This window comes from Leptonotus elevatus, chromosome 4 (genome assembly GCF_054856555.1).
Source record: "Leptonotus elevatus isolate MCC_2025b chromosome 4, RoL_Lele_1.0, whole genome shotgun sequence".
Lineage (NCBI taxonomy): Eukaryota > Metazoa > Chordata > Actinopteri > Syngnathiformes > Syngnathidae > Leptonotus > Leptonotus elevatus.
The window spans coordinates 8886511-8903596 of NC_141242.1; the positions used below are offsets into that span (position 1 = coordinate 8886511).

Here is a 17086-nt window from a genome sequence, read left to right on the forward strand (position 1 = left end):
TGCCTGTTTCCCTGGTGCCGTCAATCGTTGTAGCGCGACAGCTTGAGTCGGGGGATGATGTTCATGGACTGCAGCTCCTGGAAGAGCAGCTTGCAAGCGTAGGGGATGCGCAGCGACGACACGTGACATGATGACTTGCAGTAGTGACACCTGTGGGGGGGGGGGGGGGGGGGTTGGGATGGTAGTGAGGGGAGCAATCAGCGAGTAAGACATACTTGGTACCAGCATGTGGATGGTTTTCCTTGGGACCACAACAATATATTCAAACAGGCAAAAGCGCTGTGCATCCTTCTAAAGGTACCTGATTCTGATTGCGGCTAATTTGGGCAAATTCCCAATAAGTCAACCTTAAACAATTCTTGACAATATGTTATATGTGACCTCACTAGTCTAAACATGACATTCTGATTAATATTACATTTGTGGAATATGAGTTATGAAGTCAAATCCAGCCGTTTTTATCCATCTCAGGAGGTGGCCATTTTGCCACATGCTGTCGACTGAAGGTGAGCTCACAGGGGCTCAGGGTTCAGGCAACACCCAATCACAGCTCACATGTTTTCTGAAGCTGAGCTATGATTGGTTGTTGAGACCAGAGCAACGATGATGTCATTTTCACTCGACAGCAAGCAGAGATGGGAAGTAACGAAGTACAAATACTTTTGTGGCTGGGTGGTGACTATTTTTTAACAAGCAAAAAAATAAAAAAATAAAATAAAAAATGAACAAGTGGAGGGTATGTGCTGCTTTGAAGACACTCTTTCTTTTATTGCTCAGTTCCTTAAACCCCAATATTAGATTTGGCAGAGGCATATTTTGTTGAATAACAGTTATAATTATTTAATTTAAAAAATGTACAAGTTTCCTTCTGTAAACATCATTAAGCATATAATTTATAGGTGTATTTAAGGCAAGTTGTGGAAACTTAATTAATTTCCATTGCATCTTTAAAACAAGGGCACCATCTAGAGGAGTAAAAAATGTTGCAAGGGCTTAATTTTTAAGGGTTTAAGTGATGATCTTTTTAATTTAATGGTCTTCAAATTATATGACACGAGGAGGAAACAATACTTTTTACTTTTAATAATAATAATAATAATGCATTCGATTTATATAGCACTTTTTTGGATATTCGTGAAGTACATTTTAGAGCCTGTACTTTTTTGAGTAATTACTGAATGAGTACTTTTACCAAAGTCATTTTTTATTTAATTGTACTTTCCCATCTCTGACAGCAAGTGGCAAAATGGCCGCCTTCTGATAATGATAAAAACTGCTGGATTTTGCTGCTTAAATCATATTCCACTAACACAATATTAACCAAAATGCCGTATTTAGACTAGTGGGGCTGCATAGAACATATTACTGTCAAGAATTTTTGGGAGGGGTAGACTTCCCCCCTTTAAAGTACAAGCCCTAGAATTTGTGCAAAATGGCTGCTCCAAACCAAAATGGCCGACTTTCTGATCAATTCTGGGAATAGGCACTGGAAAAGCGCTGATATGATTGTAATGTATTATAGTAATATAAATCTGACATCCCTGCATGGATGAAGGTGTTGTTGTTGTTTTTTTAAATATATTTTTGACTTACAAGTGACTTACATTGATTGTGCACTAGAATTTTTATTAAATATGCATTTTAAGCATCCCGGTGCCAACTGCATCTTACCAGCCGGAGTATCCCAAAAGGCCACACTGTCCACACACGTCCACCTCAAAGGCATCACTGGAGATCATGAGGCGCTCCAGCAGCAACATGCTGGCGCCGTAACCGATCAAACAGTCGCGCTCCATCTCTCCCAGACGCAAACCTCCATCTCTGGAGCGGCCCTCCGTCGGCTGCCTTAAGACCAACCAGGGCGAAAAATAATTGAAATGTGTTCTTCGTTTAGAGCCCCTCAGAAGACGGGTGGAAGTAAAAGATTACCTGGTCAGGACGGCTCTGGGACCGCGCGCTCGGGCATGCATCTTGTCCAAGACCATGTGCTTCAGTTTTTGGTAATAAACAGGTCCAAAGTAAATGTACGCCTCCAGTGGCTCACTGAGGGGATAAAATATGAGCCAGTTTAAAACTGAATAAAATGAAAGGAAATTTGTTTGACACTGTGAAAGAGGTATTAATTAAATGTTCTTGTATTTCCAATCTTCATGTTCCTTTAGTTTTGATTGCTAGTCGTGCTAAACTTTGAATTGCTTAGTTTACAAACAGCAGAGGCCCCAGAATTTAACCCTGGGGAACACCAATACGTTGCATTATACATGTAAATTAACATTTTATATATTCGACCGATTTCTTTAGATTGCAATAATAAAGAAATCACACAACAAACCATCACAACAGCCACAAGTTGACTACTGAGTGCACCAAATTGCCTCTGTCGAACCCCAGGTTAAGAACCACTGTGTTAATGGTTATGTTTACCCAGTGATGCCCGAGGTGACATAGTCCTTCCCCTGGTAGTTGTATCCATAGCGAATCAAGTCCTCGCACACATCCTTCACTTTGCTGCCCCCGAAGGCCGTCCCGTAGTGGAAGCGTCCGCCCAGGACTCCCGCCTTGCCGGCCAGCAGCTCGATGAGCTTCCCCACCTGACACAAAAAGTTTGTGTTCATTAGCACTTCCGCTTGTCACTTTTTTTGGTGGGGAACCTATTTCTGTTATTTGCAGAAAATCGCAAAACATATTGGCTGCTCCTGTGCTCAGTCCAAAACCATGCCTAATCTAAAAGTATTGCTTGGTGCCACAGAACAATGTTGAACTGAGGGGAGGAGCTTCATTTTGTCATTATTTGTATGATATAAATAAAGATTTATTTAATTGGATAATTTCCCACGGCACACCTGATGATGTCTCACGGCACACTGGTTGGGAATCACTGCATTAGGTAACACGTGTACCCCCAGCGTGGGGATGACTGATTTCAGCAATTTCGCTAAGGTTGCCCCCACACGACCCCTGACCCCGCCACATAAAAGGCCGACACCTACTCTCCTTCTCGGGCGACGTCCTCCGCAGCCAAACATTGCCGAGCGCTCGCCATGGCGACGGCAGCGGCTAGCAACCACGCTGGCACCGGCAACTTGAGCAGTAAAGATCACTGCTGATTTTACAGGCAGAGACGTTCCAAACGTCTTCTGTGAGCGTTTGATAAAACTTGCAACACTCTGTTGGCGTCCGTCTCCGCGGCAACGGCTATCTGTTTGTGCGGTGCAGTCAAACTGTCGCTTAGTCAAAAGGACGAGAGCTCTGGGAGACAATGATAACCTCAGGAGGATATAATGAGGATTTTTTAACCTTGATGGGATACACACAGATATAATTTCAAATTAAATGTCTCACAAATTGGAGTATTGACGGTGTTTTATGTCAAAACTTGTCTATGACAATTTTAATGCCCCCCCCCCTTTTTTATTTTTTTTTAGCTATGTCATACACAAGTACAGTGACACCTTGACTTACAAGTGCCCGACTTATAGGTTTTTCTAGTTATGAGCTGTCGAATGGTTGAACAGTTTCCAAAGTACTCTCAGCAGTTTATTCAACCATACAAACAGTCAGACACACAATAATAAAATGAGAACACTCTCAGGAAGCTGCTGTCTGCCACAACTCACACCCAGAAGCTCACACGCAGACCAACCCTCCAGCTTCTGAGGTCATGTCCCTTAAAAGCCAACACACAAATACTACAGTACAGACAGAAAAGACACTTGATGAATGAAACGGAGAATGGCGGCACAGTCATAAACTGATGACTCCCAGTACAGATGTTGAAAATAAAAACAGCATACCGTCATTCGGGAAGGATAGCCATGTGGGTTCATGATGATGTCCGGACAAATGCCTGTGTCACAGAAAGGCATGTCCTCTTGGGGGACAATGAGGCCGCAGACACCTGAAATATAAAAACACAAACGTGCTATTATTGTGAAGTATTATTATTACAGCTTGTCACCTCCTATTGTAATTCGTGCTCCTCCACTACTGAATTGCACATCAGCAGTTGCGCCATGCTATACAGTCGATATGCAAACTTTTTGTTTTGGCATATATACCGAGCAGAGATACACCGATATGGGTTTTTCAGGGCCGATACTGATGATGATTATTAGTACTAGTCAAGGAGGCCGATATTCAATCAATTCTTTATTGCAGACACAAATAGGGTCCATAAACATAAATTATGTAATGTCTTAAAGCATGTTTATTGAACATAACTTTTCAAAATGCAAACTTTATTTTTATTTTTTTATCTTAGACAATAGACATCCTTTTAAATTTCTAACAAAATGTTCAGGGAGCTCCCAAGGTTACCAGTAAGTCTTTAAAAGTTAAATGAAGCTTAAACAAGTAAAAACATAGCTCCCTATAGTTTTCCACAGTAAATATTTATTTCAAAAATTAAAAAAACAGTACCTGAAATCTTAAAACTTTCACATTTCTTTGTTTGAATGTCAAGCAAAAACAAAGGGTTCAGAAGGTTCCCAAGGTCAACAGCATCTTTATAAAGTTAACTGAAAATGTATATAAATAGTTCCCTGAGATTAAAATTAAAATGACCTTTTATCGGCCGTCAGACTTTTTAAAAAGGCCAATACCAATATTCGTCAAAATGCCCAATATCAGCCAGGCCGATTAGCGGTCTATCCCGAATACCCAGTTACCCACTTATAAAATGTATAGTAATTCCCTGCATTATTCACAAATGTATCCATGCCGCCAAAGCAGTGTCTAAATAGGAAATGTTATCTTGCGGAAATAGCTGTAAATGAATGATTGAATGATAAACTCTGATGATCCACTATTGGACTTGGTCAATTTACGACAGAGTTCTGTTCCTACCATGGTTACGTTGCTAGAATTTGAACTTTAAAATCAGAACACGCCATAGTGAAGTAATGTATACGGTGAATATTTGCACAAAGGACACTTTTTTGCCTTGTTGTACTGTGTGATGATCACGTCACATGACCAAAGAAAATTGGCAGTAAGTGGCAACATGGCCGGCCCATGAAATGGATAAAAGCGGGTGGGGATTTTGAAGCTTCATATTCATTTTTTTTTTGTTATCAGTTTTTATCCGTTTGCTATGTTTTTGAAATTTTTTGGGGTTATATTTTGCTTGACTTATGTGCAAAGTTTGTCGCATATTTTTGTCAGATTTTTTAATTTATTTCTTATGTTCTATTTTTTACCATATATGTTAAATGTTTAGGCACTCATTGTGTTTATTGTTGGAGTTTCCAGTCCTGTGTTCTTTGGTGTGGGCTTCTGCTGGATCATTTCCTCTCTCATGTGGACAGACGGGCTCGCTTTTATGATTCGTCAAGCAGCCTCATAGCCGAGAGTTTAAGTGGGAGTGCAAATGTTTGCCGAGGGGGGCCCACAGTTCTCTTGCCTGGCCAGGACAAACAGATTTTAGGCCCATTTGCAAATGAAAAAAAATCGGGAGCGCAGAAAAAGAGAAACAGAGCAGGAAATGGAGAAAAGGTGTTTAAACTCGACAGCGGGATTACACATGGCCGACCCTCAGCTCAGAGGCAGTGAAGGGGGAACGTTTGGAGAGGAGATATTGAAACCTCTGCACGTGGGAAAAAAAAAAGAAGATAAATCCCTTTTTTTGGCCTGCCTGGTCCGTGCCACTGACTGCTAATGTCGGGCAGGATGTTGCGACAGGATGTTGACCAGCAACAAGCGCCGCGTTTTACTGGAAAGTCGTCCAGCAGCAGGAAGCGGCAGGCTGAATGGGAGCGGGAGGAAGGCCAACGTAGTCAAAGGAGTGGGGGGGGGAAGAAACGTGTCGGAGAAAAACATAGAAAGTGGGGTAAAATAGTGGGGAAGGTGAACGGTGAGGACCGGGCAGCGGTTCCCATGGCAGACGTGCTCGGTGTTGTTTGTTTTGTGTGAAAGTGGATGATAAAAGAGGCATGAAATCAACAGAGAAAGGAGAGACAACAGCGAGGGTCCAGCGCCCTCCATCACAGCTCTTACAGCTCCATGCTGGCGGCTTGCACAATGGACCACCCCCTCCTTCTCACTATGTCCACACACACATACACGCACGCACGCACGCGCACACACACACACACAACAGCTGTGTGTGTGTGTGTGTGAGGGACCGGGAAATAATTAACTTATTCTGCTCTGCTGACCAGGTCTTATAGGACCAGTCATGAGAAGCTGAAGGACACTCACATTCACTTTCTAAATAAATAACAAAAACTTATAGAGAGGTGGAAAACTAGAGAAACCACCACCAACGCCGAATAATCAAAATTTGGATCAACAGATTCATAGCTGCTAGCTAGGGCTGGCAGGTTAATTGATTTTAGCGAGTAATTCTAACTGATTAATTTCCGCGTTAAAAAGTTTATTGATCAAAATGTTGGAAACTTTTGGAGCAGAGGTACGTGCGTCCAAACTGCAAATATTTTGCCAAGGTGATGTAATGATGGTAAATTGTGAAGTACTCTAAAGTAATCACATTATCTGCAAAGACGTAAAAAAAATAATTTGCTGTTACAAAGTTTGTTTGGTATCAGGAGAAATAAAAAAGTCCCAGAAGTTGGGGGGGAAACTTGCTTCAAATAATGTCATATTTACGTTTTCTCTAAGCGGAGGGGATCCGATTTTTCTTATAAAAAATAAAAATAAATACATTTTACTCTGAGGAATTAACAGCCAGCCACAATAGATACCATATTCTTTAAATTCACTAAGAAATTAATCTAAATTTGAAAAATGGTCTCTCCATCAGACTGTTCTGGGTTCTTGCTAGACATCATGGTAGTTTTTGCTGCTAACGTTCTTCTCTACAGTGAGTGACCACATCGACAGACTCCCCCCCCACCCGGACTAACCCTCCGACGACCCTGAGCTCTCCGTCACGATGCGAGACAGGAGACATTGTCCCGTCCCGAGCTGACCGCCCTGTGGCCACCGCCTTAATGAAGAGAGTAAATTATGCACGGCGCCAGTTAGCTTTTTTTGATTAAAACATCATAGAGGCACCTCTATAGGGGAGGTTCCGGCCAACAATGAAGGTTGTAAACACTTTTTTTAGGCCAGAATACTGCTGGGGTGTAATAAATTTGCATAGTCTGGCACAGGACAAAGAGCCAATTAATTGAAAAGAGCTCTTGAGGGACGAGGACACATGCAGGAGGGAGGGAGGATGGGACTCGATAACCTGTGGAGTCTTGTGCAACAGGTTTCCCTTGCCGCTCGCTCACCTTTCTGTCCGTGCCGACTGCTGAACTTGTCTCCGATCTCGGGCCTTCTGGTCTGCCGGAGTAGAATCTTGATGAGGAAGGCATCTTCGGCGTTGGACGAGATCATCACCTTTTCAATGTACGAGTCCGTTGAGCCTTTGTAGCTGCCAAGCAAGAGGGCAAATTATTAGTCACAGCAAAAAAGGAAACGCCCCCCCCCCCCCCCCAATCTTTATTGAGCCAAATCTTACATGACCGAATCTCAAAATAAAAAGGTCAGAAAAAGTTTCGAAGAAAAAAATGACGGAACTAACACTTAATTATATATATTTTTAAATAGAAGAGAATTGAAAGTAATAAACTGGTTTTGTAAAGTGAAATTAATGTTTTTTGGGATAAACTGAATCTAAACCACAGCTGCTATAGGTGTGGCCACATGAGTGACAGAAAATAACCCAACTATAGGTAAACAATAGACAGACCCTCTACTTTTCAATTTGACCCAACTGAGTCAAGAAATGGGTCTTTTAGTGTAAAACAACCCAGAAAGTCAAGTCAAATTGACCCATAAAGTGGCTCAGTCCATTTTTGATTCATAATTGGGTTACTTTTGATAAAACAGTTTTTAGAGTCAAATTTGGGTTTGTTTAGTTCAACACAAGGCTATTTTTGTGTGTGTGAAAATGGCAGGAGGTGGATACATAACTTAACTGTATCTACAGCCATCTAGTCGAACAGCATTTAATTATTTTTTGGGGGCTATATGTCATCAGCATGAATAGATGAACAAAGAAACATTATTTGTCATCAATAAATAATTTTGGGACAAATTATTTGGAATAGGATCATTTCCAGCCACAGCCCTGACGAACTCTCATAGCACACTAATGTGTCACAGAACAGTGGTTGGCGATAACAGTTTTCAAATGCCGGACTGTTCCCACTCAGTAATAACGCGAAAGTGGATGTAAATGGTAATCCGTCTATAAATGTTTCGTTTGATTGACTGACGACCGATCAAGGGTGTAGTCTCCCTTTCGCCTGAAGTCGACTGGGAGAGGCTCCAGCTCCCCGCAACCCTCAAAAGGATAAGCAAATGAATGGGTGGCGAATTAAGCTCACCTGATGGGTACTTCTCTGTACTGAGGCTGTCCTGGCTGGGTGCTGCCCTCCAGTGGTGTCTGAGTGACGGTCGGCATGGATTTGTTTACCAGCACCTGCTTGTTCTCCACTTTCTCACCTGCAGCACAGCACTTGACTGTTTTTCATTTGTTTCCCATTTTTTTATATTAAGATGTCATTCCTGTTGCCAAAAAGTGGTCCATTAGTTTTAGTGACCTTTAGGTTCAAACAAAACAATACTCGACATTTTAGAGGTGACGATTAATTTGTTCGCTATTGGCCATCCCCGCAAATAGCGACTCTATTCATAAAAAAGTACACCAGAGCGTGCTGGTCAACCACCGGTCCTCCAGCGACTCACCAGGGGAGCAGATCCCATCAGCGTCCAGGATGTTGTGCCTCCAGATTGGCTTTCTGGTGGCGGCGTCAAGCATGGGGCCCAACACCTTGTCGAAGGTTTGGTTGGTGTAACGGCGCAGCGTGCACTTAGCGTTTTTGTACACCAGACAACGACCAAAACCTGGAGGGGTAGTCAGTGTTAGCAGCATAAATTTGAATATTTTTTTCCATTGAATTAATTTATTAACAACGGTCTATTCTCCTCATTTCATAGCATTTCTATTGGTTGAACTGCTTCCAATACATGTATGAGGAGTGCTGGCCGATGCAACTTTAGCAATATTAGCAATGGGACTGTTACTTTAACCCAGTGGTGAATCATTTGAATCAGGTGTGTTGGGGGGGGGGGGCACCTAAAACAGGGGTGCTTGAGTTTGGTCCTCGAGAGTCCCTATCCAGCCTTTTTTCCATGTTTCCCTCCTGCAGCACAGCTGAATCTAATGATCAGCTAATCAGCAAGCTTTGCAGAAGCCTGATCACAAATCAGGTGTGTTAGTGAAGAGAAACATGGAAAACAGGCTGGATAGGGGCTCTCGAGGACCGAACTTGAGCACCCCTGACCTAAAACATGCCCATTAGGGGCTCTCGGGGACCGGACTAAGGCACCCCTGCTTTGACCAATCAGATTAGAAATTTGTCCTCCGAAGGCCAGTGAGCTGGCCCACGATGACATCAGCATTTTTCTCTCCTCTGATTTGCTGGTCAGACTAGAACTTGTTACAGCCAACTGTAGCGATTTATATACATTGATAATAAATTAATAATCAGCCTCGCTGATTAAAATGATGTATTTTATTTCACCGTTTCATTTTTTTGTATTAAAGATTAGTTCTGAACCACTGATACACATGCCACACTTGTGTGCTGTTATATTGCATTTTTGCATAGTACTGAAAGTTTCTAGAATTGCAAATGTGATTAATGAAGTTATTAAGAAGTCCCCACTGAAGGCCCAGGTACCAAATTTATGGTTTCCCACTGGGTATAGGAATTGTCAATATGTCCAGGACGGATTATAGATGCTCCTTTGCCATGTGTCGCTCACCTCTGTCCAGCGATGCTTTATTGAGGACCAGCGCGTCCTCTATGTCGTAGCCGCTGTAGCTCATTACGGCCACGGTAGCGTTCTGACCAGCGGGCAGTTTCTCAAAGTCGATCAGCTCGATGGTTTTGGTTTTGACCATGGGCCTCTGCGGGTACGCCAGCAGGTACATCAGCGTGTCGATGCGGTTCCTCTGGTTGTAGCCGATCGTACCTAGAGAAAGGAATGCTCACCATTTACTCATTTACAATGTTTACCAAGTTGATTTTATAACTTGAGGGTGGGTAGGATTCCACTGCATCATCAATAAAAAAAACATTTATGCTAAGTCCCTTAGCATACCTATGAAATTTCCCATTATATGCTAGCATTAACCTAGCAAACGTTTGTTTGACTAAAATATGAAGATAAGCAGTAGAAAAAAATACATGGACAAATTTGTAATTCTATTTTGTTTTATGTAACAGTTTTATAGTAAATAAAAGTAAAAGGTGAGTGAAAAATAAACTGCTTGAAGCAAGCATGCTTGACTTCTTTTTCAGAGAACTATTGATCTACACTCAATAGCCATTTTCAGCTTTATATGTAACTTGTAAAAGTGAGAGCAGGCACTAAAGAATACTTTAAAAAGTAAATTAAAGTGTTAAGTTGAAATGTGATTTACAGATCTATATAACTGGTAGATATGGATACACGATAAATTACCAATCTCCTCTGAATTTGTTAATATCTCATTACTTTCATAGCCGTCCGCACCGAATGGTGAATTTATGTTTATTTTGGGGGGGTGTTTTACTCCGCCAGTGAGGCGGAACTGGACGAGTTATGGCATAATTAATGGCCTCCCTGGGACCCTTTGACATTTGTCACATGCTATTACTTAACAATTGGGCTACAAGCGCAGAGCCAGTGATAATAGGCCCCGGCCGCACAAGCAGATTTGCACATGTATAGGCTTGTCCACACAAAACAGAGCAGGCAGAGGATATTGGGCCAAATATAGTTCCAGTCTGTGTTTTTTTTTGTAAAGATGGGGGGCTAAAGAGTTGTAGTGGGGGTTACAAATGTTAGCGGGGCCGTTTGGGGAAGTTGTGGTTACCAAGGAGCCGCGGGTGCGCACTCGGCGCTCTTTCGCAGCTGAGCACACCGAACCCCCCACCCCCCCCCCCCCCCACCCCGAGCACGGCCAGCGCAGACACAATGAATTGCTAATGACACTCGGGGTGACTGGCAGGGAAAGGGCCTCCGCACACACACGGCACAATGGAGGACCTACGCAAGCTCCCCATGTTTGATGTCCATGCGCATACACTCACACAAACATACAGGGAATCACACATATACTGAGTTTCAAGGCTTGACTATTTCTGCTCTTCTTCAGTCGGATTTTAACCTGCACTGAGAACACAGTCTGTGTTCGGAATCACTCTTCATCTACTAAATACCATAACTCCGGTTCCTGGAGAGCCATATCCTGCCTGTTTTAGATGTCTCCCTCCTCCAACACCCTTAATTCAAATGATCAGATCATCAGCAAGCTCTGTAGAAGCCTAATAACAATCCTGATCTTTTGGCTCTCGAGGAACCCGAGTTCCCTAGCCTTGCTCTTACCCATGGCCTGCTTGCCCATAGCACACTGGTATGTGTTTCTGGGCGACTGGTTGTGGTGGGGGTAGGGAATGAGGCCGGCGCACACCCCCAGAAGTGTGAAGGGCTCGATCTCCAAGTGGGTTGTGTCTCTACAGAGAAGGAAAATAATACAAATGCAAATTGCTAATTATTTTAAGTATTCTAAGTATTTTATGCCATAGTCATTAAATGCGATCATAAACTAATGTTCGAGCCGCTACTCCTCCGCGTTGAGAGGAACCAGTTGAGGTGGCTCGGGCATCTGGTTCGGATGCCTCCTGGACGCCTCCCTGGAGAGGTGTTCCGGGCATGTCCCACCGGCGGGAGGCCGCGGGGACGACCCAGGACACGCTGGAGAGACTATGTCTCTCGGCTGGCCTGGGAACGCATTGGGATCCTGTCGGAAGAGCTGGTTGAAGTGGCTGGGGAGAAGGAAGTCTGGCCTTCCCTGCTAAAGCTGCCGCCCCCGCGACCCGACCCCAGATGAGCGGTAGATGATGGGTGTATGGATGGATAAACTAATGTTATGTAATCTAATCTAATTTTTTGCATACTGAGGTCAAATGTTTATTTGGCATACAGTATATATTTATGGGGGATCTATGTATGTCCGTTTAATTGTACTTATTGCAAAACAAGGACTTTTTTGTTGCTGTAGCCCTTCATACCAGTTTCGCCAGTTGGTATAAATTTATTGGACATGTCTTGAAACACAGATGTGTCAAACATACAGCCCCCGGACCAGAACCGGCCCATCAAGTGGTCTAATCTAGCCAGTAAGGACAACTCAAATTGCAGTTTTTCACTAAAATGAACTGTTGTTGCTAATTTTGTTCATTGGAGGGCACAAATTTCAAATTACTCTGCAATAGGACATTAATAATTGAGAATATTTTCAGAACGTACTTGTACTTTAATTATTATAAAAAAAAATTAATGTCATTATTTATAGCTTATTAGGCCACAGACACACTGGTCCGGCCCACCTGGGTCAATTTTGGTTGAAGGTGGCCCCTGAATTAAAATGAGTTTGACATCCCTGTTATAACAGTACGCAAGAGTCTTAATAACCCTTGCATGGAATCGGAAGTTGGTGATTTTCATCAGAGTTCAACCATCATCCCAGGAAAATTGTTCAGCGCCACTCACTTGTTTATCATGTACTCATAAAGGGCGATTTGACAGTCGTTCTCCTCATTGACATCCAGGTACTCCACCAGACCATCATGCAGGAAGTCCTCAAAGGATCTGGAATGGATAAAACACTTATTAGACAAGCACCATCCAAGCGACAGCTGGGATCTTAAGAATAAGCGCCTGGCGTCACCTGTAACCTTGCGACAGATCCTCGATGTGTTTGTTTTTCACCATGGGTTGACCCTTTTTCACGATAATGTAGGGCCTATGAAGGGAACAAACAAGAAGAGTAGTACCTTGACTTGTTATTTCAATCCCTGATCGGACAAACCTGCAGAGGCGTCCACCATCCGATGAGATGTACACGCAGCGGTCGGCCATATTGGTGGAAATGGACACAAACTCGTTGATGAATCCCGCCCTGCGCATCAGTCTGAAAATGCTGACAAGCTTGGGATGATCTCGAATGACGCCGAGAATGTTTCCTGTGGACGAGGGCAGCGAATTACTTTAAATATATCGTCCATGTTTAGGTGTATAAATTAAGAGGGTTTTCCAAAAATACACCACTCACAAAAATAGTTTTCGGGTGAAATTTCAGCATGAACCCAGGATGCACATTAACCTTTACAGGTCAATTTAATTTTCCCTTTTCTAACCATTTGAAATCAAGTTTTGAGACAAAAAAGGAGGTTAGATGGATTAAGTTTACTTTTTTTTTAATATCAATCAATAGAAATCTTGTCTATTGTAATACTGAAAACATTGGAATGCTGCATTGTTGCTTAAAAAAGCGTCATCTTCAAAAGCACAAAATTAAAAATAAAACTAAAGATAGAATTATATAGTTATATATTTTTTTTAAATGTATCTACATTACAAGTATGTAACACTCAGTCAAAAACAACAAAATGGCTAATAGCAAATAAGTAGTTTCAAATACGGTACGCCATCAACCTTGCAGTCCACCATTTACTTTTTAAAGGTAATACTGTAAAATAAATGAAATATAAAGATTTTAGGTAGGGTGTCCATTGTAACCTCAATTGTAATGTGTGTCAGGTTCACTATGTAGCCTATGGTACCGTTCTTTCTGAGGTTCTCTTCATATCACATCAAACAGGCGAGTCGGTGGAGAACAGAGCAGAGTGTGTGTGCGCGCCCTTGTGCGTGTGCGCGCATGCACACTGAAAGCACTCTGAGGGACTTCAACACCTGCTGCTTGTAGCTAATTAAATACTACGGCAGCTAACGTCATGTGACAGTTATCAGTAGCCACACAAACACGGAGTAATTAAAGCGCAGTAAACTGCTGCTGTGAAATTAATGATACATTAACACAAAAATGAAAATTTTCCTTTATGTATTCACACGGAGGATTAGTTTGCTTTATGGCGATCTCAAGCAGTTTTCCAACGTTTAATGAGCCAAGGGACATATTTTATATTAGAAAAAAAATGTCACAAGTATACTGAAATAATGATGATCTCATCTCAATGCATTCATCAATTCATTTAGCGTGAAATCTGGGAATGTTTATTTTAGGTGTGTCAAACATACACGTCACTGACATAAATGAACAAAGACATGAGATCTCTCATGGCAGAGTGTGATCTAAAGCAAAAAAAGCATCTGATCCTGTTGCTCAGGGTGTGCATGGAGTGAATGCTTTACCGTTAAGGAAGACGAGGAAGACGCTGGGGTAGGAGAGCTCCTCTCCACACAGCAAGTTGACGTCTTCCACACCCAGGTTGAAGGCCAGCTTGATGATGGGACCGTCCTCCATGTCAGTGGTGATGTGAGTCATCAGGGCCAAGTTCTTCACCAGCCCGCAGGCCTACCACAACAAAACGACATGACATGGACATCATATATTAAATCAACTGAACAAATTGACATTAATATGATGTGAGCAACCAAAGCAATCGTGTGTAGAAGGAGGTTCACCTCGCCTTCAGGTGTGTCGGACGGGCACAGCATGCCCCACTGTGAGGGCTGCAAGGAGCGCGGGCCACTAACTTTCCGGGTCTTCTCGAACTGCGATGAGATCCGGGTCATCATGCCCAGAGCCGAAATGAAAGAGAGGCGAGACAACACCTGCGTCACACCCTGGCGGTCCATTTTGAACCTCTTCAGGGACCAGTTACCCTGTAACAAGAACAATGTTTGAATATCGTTCAAAATCAGTTGAATACATACATCCATTCATTTTCTCATTGGTCGTGTGTGTGCTGGCTTTGGGTGATGGCATGTTATATCGGTTCTAAATGTACAATATTTTTCAAGTTCTTCATATTCTTACAATCTCTAACCATAAAATAAAAGTGGACAAATATGGTTACCAAATACATGGATGGTTGTATCTTTAAGTTAATCGATACAGTAATTTTGTAGTAAGTGATTCATAAAGTTACAGTTAACAGTTACGGTTAAAAGGAGTGTGAAACATTGAGTCATAGATTAGTGTTGAGGTAATTTGTCTGCCACTAGGTGGCATTAATGTTTCATGTTAGACATTGGCGACAGGAACACAGTATTTTTCTTTTCAGATTCAGAGCGATTGGTATTTGGAACAGGAAGCACCTTGTGGCCTCCAGGCCATTTTGTTTGTTGTAAATTATAACTACAGTAATTTCTGGACTATAAGTCGCTACTTTTTTCACTTGCATTCGACCCTGCGGCTAATACAAAGGTGCGGCTTAGCCATCAATCACAAGGGGGCGCACAAAACCCAAATACAGTAGGAAAGACAGAACGAGAGCGAGACAATTTGCGCCCTCATTATGGAAAAGAAAGTAGCGGAAACCCGGTGTAGTAATATTAAAACACCTGCGGCAAATTCGAGAATTCCCCAAATTTAGCTAGCGCGGCTTATAGTCAGGTGCGCCTTATAGTCCAGAAATTACTGTAGTCACCAGTACCCGCAAATACATATTTTTAATGCTAAATTGTGTTAGTGACTCTTTTACACAACGTTGTATGTAAAATAAAGCATAATGTCTCTCGACATTGTATTTAATGCGTCTTAATGTCACTTAAGGCCTTAATTTTAGCAAAATCCTAATGAATTGTAATGCTTTTTAATGACCCATGGAAACCCTGAATTAGTATATTGTAAATCAGAAAAATAACAATACAGACAAATTGCTGCCTTAACGATGTGAAAATTGCATTCTATACAATGTGATGTTGATTTGAATTCAATTAGTAGTTCAGCCGTACGTCCGTGTGACAAAGCCAAACAACACATAAATGAGTTGTGTTGAGCCAATCATAACGCTCATGCACACACTCACGGTGGAAATGGCGTTGATCATGCCATTGGTGATCTGGTCCTGTCTCATGTGCTTGACCACATCAAACTGCGCCGCCCTCTGTTTGGGGATGATCTGGTCGGCAATCTTCTTCAGCTCAGAGTTGAACTTCTTGAACAGGTCTTCAAAGAGCAGGGACAGAAGCTGGAAAAGTATGTCGCCGTCAGATTTGCTTAAAATTCAGAGACGTCAGTCAGTGTGACGTGTGTGATTTTAAAGTTATATACATTAAACAACAAACAACGAGGTGGGCCCAAGTCATGATTCCTGCCCTGACTCCATCTGCCCCGCCTGGACTTTAGCATACATCACAACAAACAGGTTTGAAATTAATAAAGAAATTAAGCTTCCGTTGCGCAGCCAGGCCAATTAGTTGAATGTTAGGGAAGCATAATTGGAGAGTGAGATGAATGTTGGCGTAAGCCCCTTTTGAAAGAGTACTCCCTCCCGCCTCCTCCCAACTCCTGTTCCAGGTTGGGGTGGGGGCGAAATTAAAGGCGTTAAGACAGCAGTAATGACATTATCAGAGCCTGCGGATTAGCTCAATCGCTCCAGTCAAGGCAGCGCGTCTATTGTCAGAGCGCTGAAAAATCCCCGCAGTTCCACAGTGTTGGGATTTCGGTGCCACCGCATATCTCTCTCCGACAAAGGCAGACTGCAATACAAGCAGGGTAGGCGGGGGTGAAGAAAACAAAACAGAGAAAAACAAAGCGGAGGGAAAAATAATGAGACCTATTAAAAGGAGGAGAAGGGAACAAAAGATATAGGTGAGGACTCAGGGGCTCGCTTCTGATGCCGTGATCTGCTGCATTGTGAAAAATGGTTTGCATAATTTTAGGTTATTTGAAGATCTTAGGCAGACTGAAATCAAATGCACAACAGCCAAGTTTTTTTGTTTTTTTTATAAAGTTAGACGTTAAACTGTGAATCCACAATCTATTGTACGACCTCAAATTTGTTTAGATTTAGAATAAAATTAATTTAAGTAATGGGAAGTGAAATCATTCTTACAATAGTTTTATATATATATATATATATGCACTTTTTGGGAAAATTGCTTAACTGTTGAGGAGCTGATGCTGAACTGAAATGCATTTGAAGATTAGAAGTTGGAATGAGTCAAGAAATTTGGGGATTTTACTGTGATAAATGTGGAGATTTAGGCAAAGCAATAAATAGTTCCCAAGATGTCCTGAGTGAGTTGAATATCCCAACCTCTCAAAATTTTT

At 42.2% G+C, this 17086-nt stretch overlaps 1 protein-coding gene across 2 annotated transcripts in view; it reads right to left on the reverse strand.

Annotated features, from left to right (window-relative positions):
* Positions 1–17086, reverse strand: part of polr3b (polymerase (RNA) III (DNA directed) polypeptide B) — a 27361-nt gene continuing 10275 nt past the window's right edge. For both annotated transcript variants that reach the window (XM_086074092.1, XM_086074091.1), the window contains exons 13-28: positions 15840–16001; positions 14491–14691; positions 14218–14380; positions 12875–13028; positions 12734–12808; positions 12556–12654; positions 11389–11516; positions 9781–9990; positions 8698–8856; positions 8337–8454; positions 7236–7378; positions 3795–3898; positions 2425–2591; positions 1930–2043; positions 1672–1845; positions 1–150 (exon numbers count right to left, since the gene is read on the reverse strand). In XM_086074092.1, the coding sequence (XP_085930218.1) occupies positions 21–150; positions 1672–1845; positions 1930–2043; positions 2425–2591; positions 3795–3898; positions 7236–7378; positions 8337–8454; positions 8698–8856; positions 9781–9990; positions 11389–11516; positions 12556–12654; positions 12734–12808; positions 12875–13028; positions 14218–14380; positions 14491–14691; positions 15840–16001 (2301 nt within the window). In that variant the 3' untranslated portion in view covers positions 1–20. The remainder of the gene's footprint in view (positions 151–1671; positions 1846–1929; positions 2044–2424; positions 2592–3794; positions 3899–7235; positions 7379–8336; positions 8455–8697; positions 8857–9780; positions 9991–11388; positions 11517–12555; positions 12655–12733; positions 12809–12874; positions 13029–14217; positions 14381–14490; positions 14692–15839; positions 16002–17086) is intronic.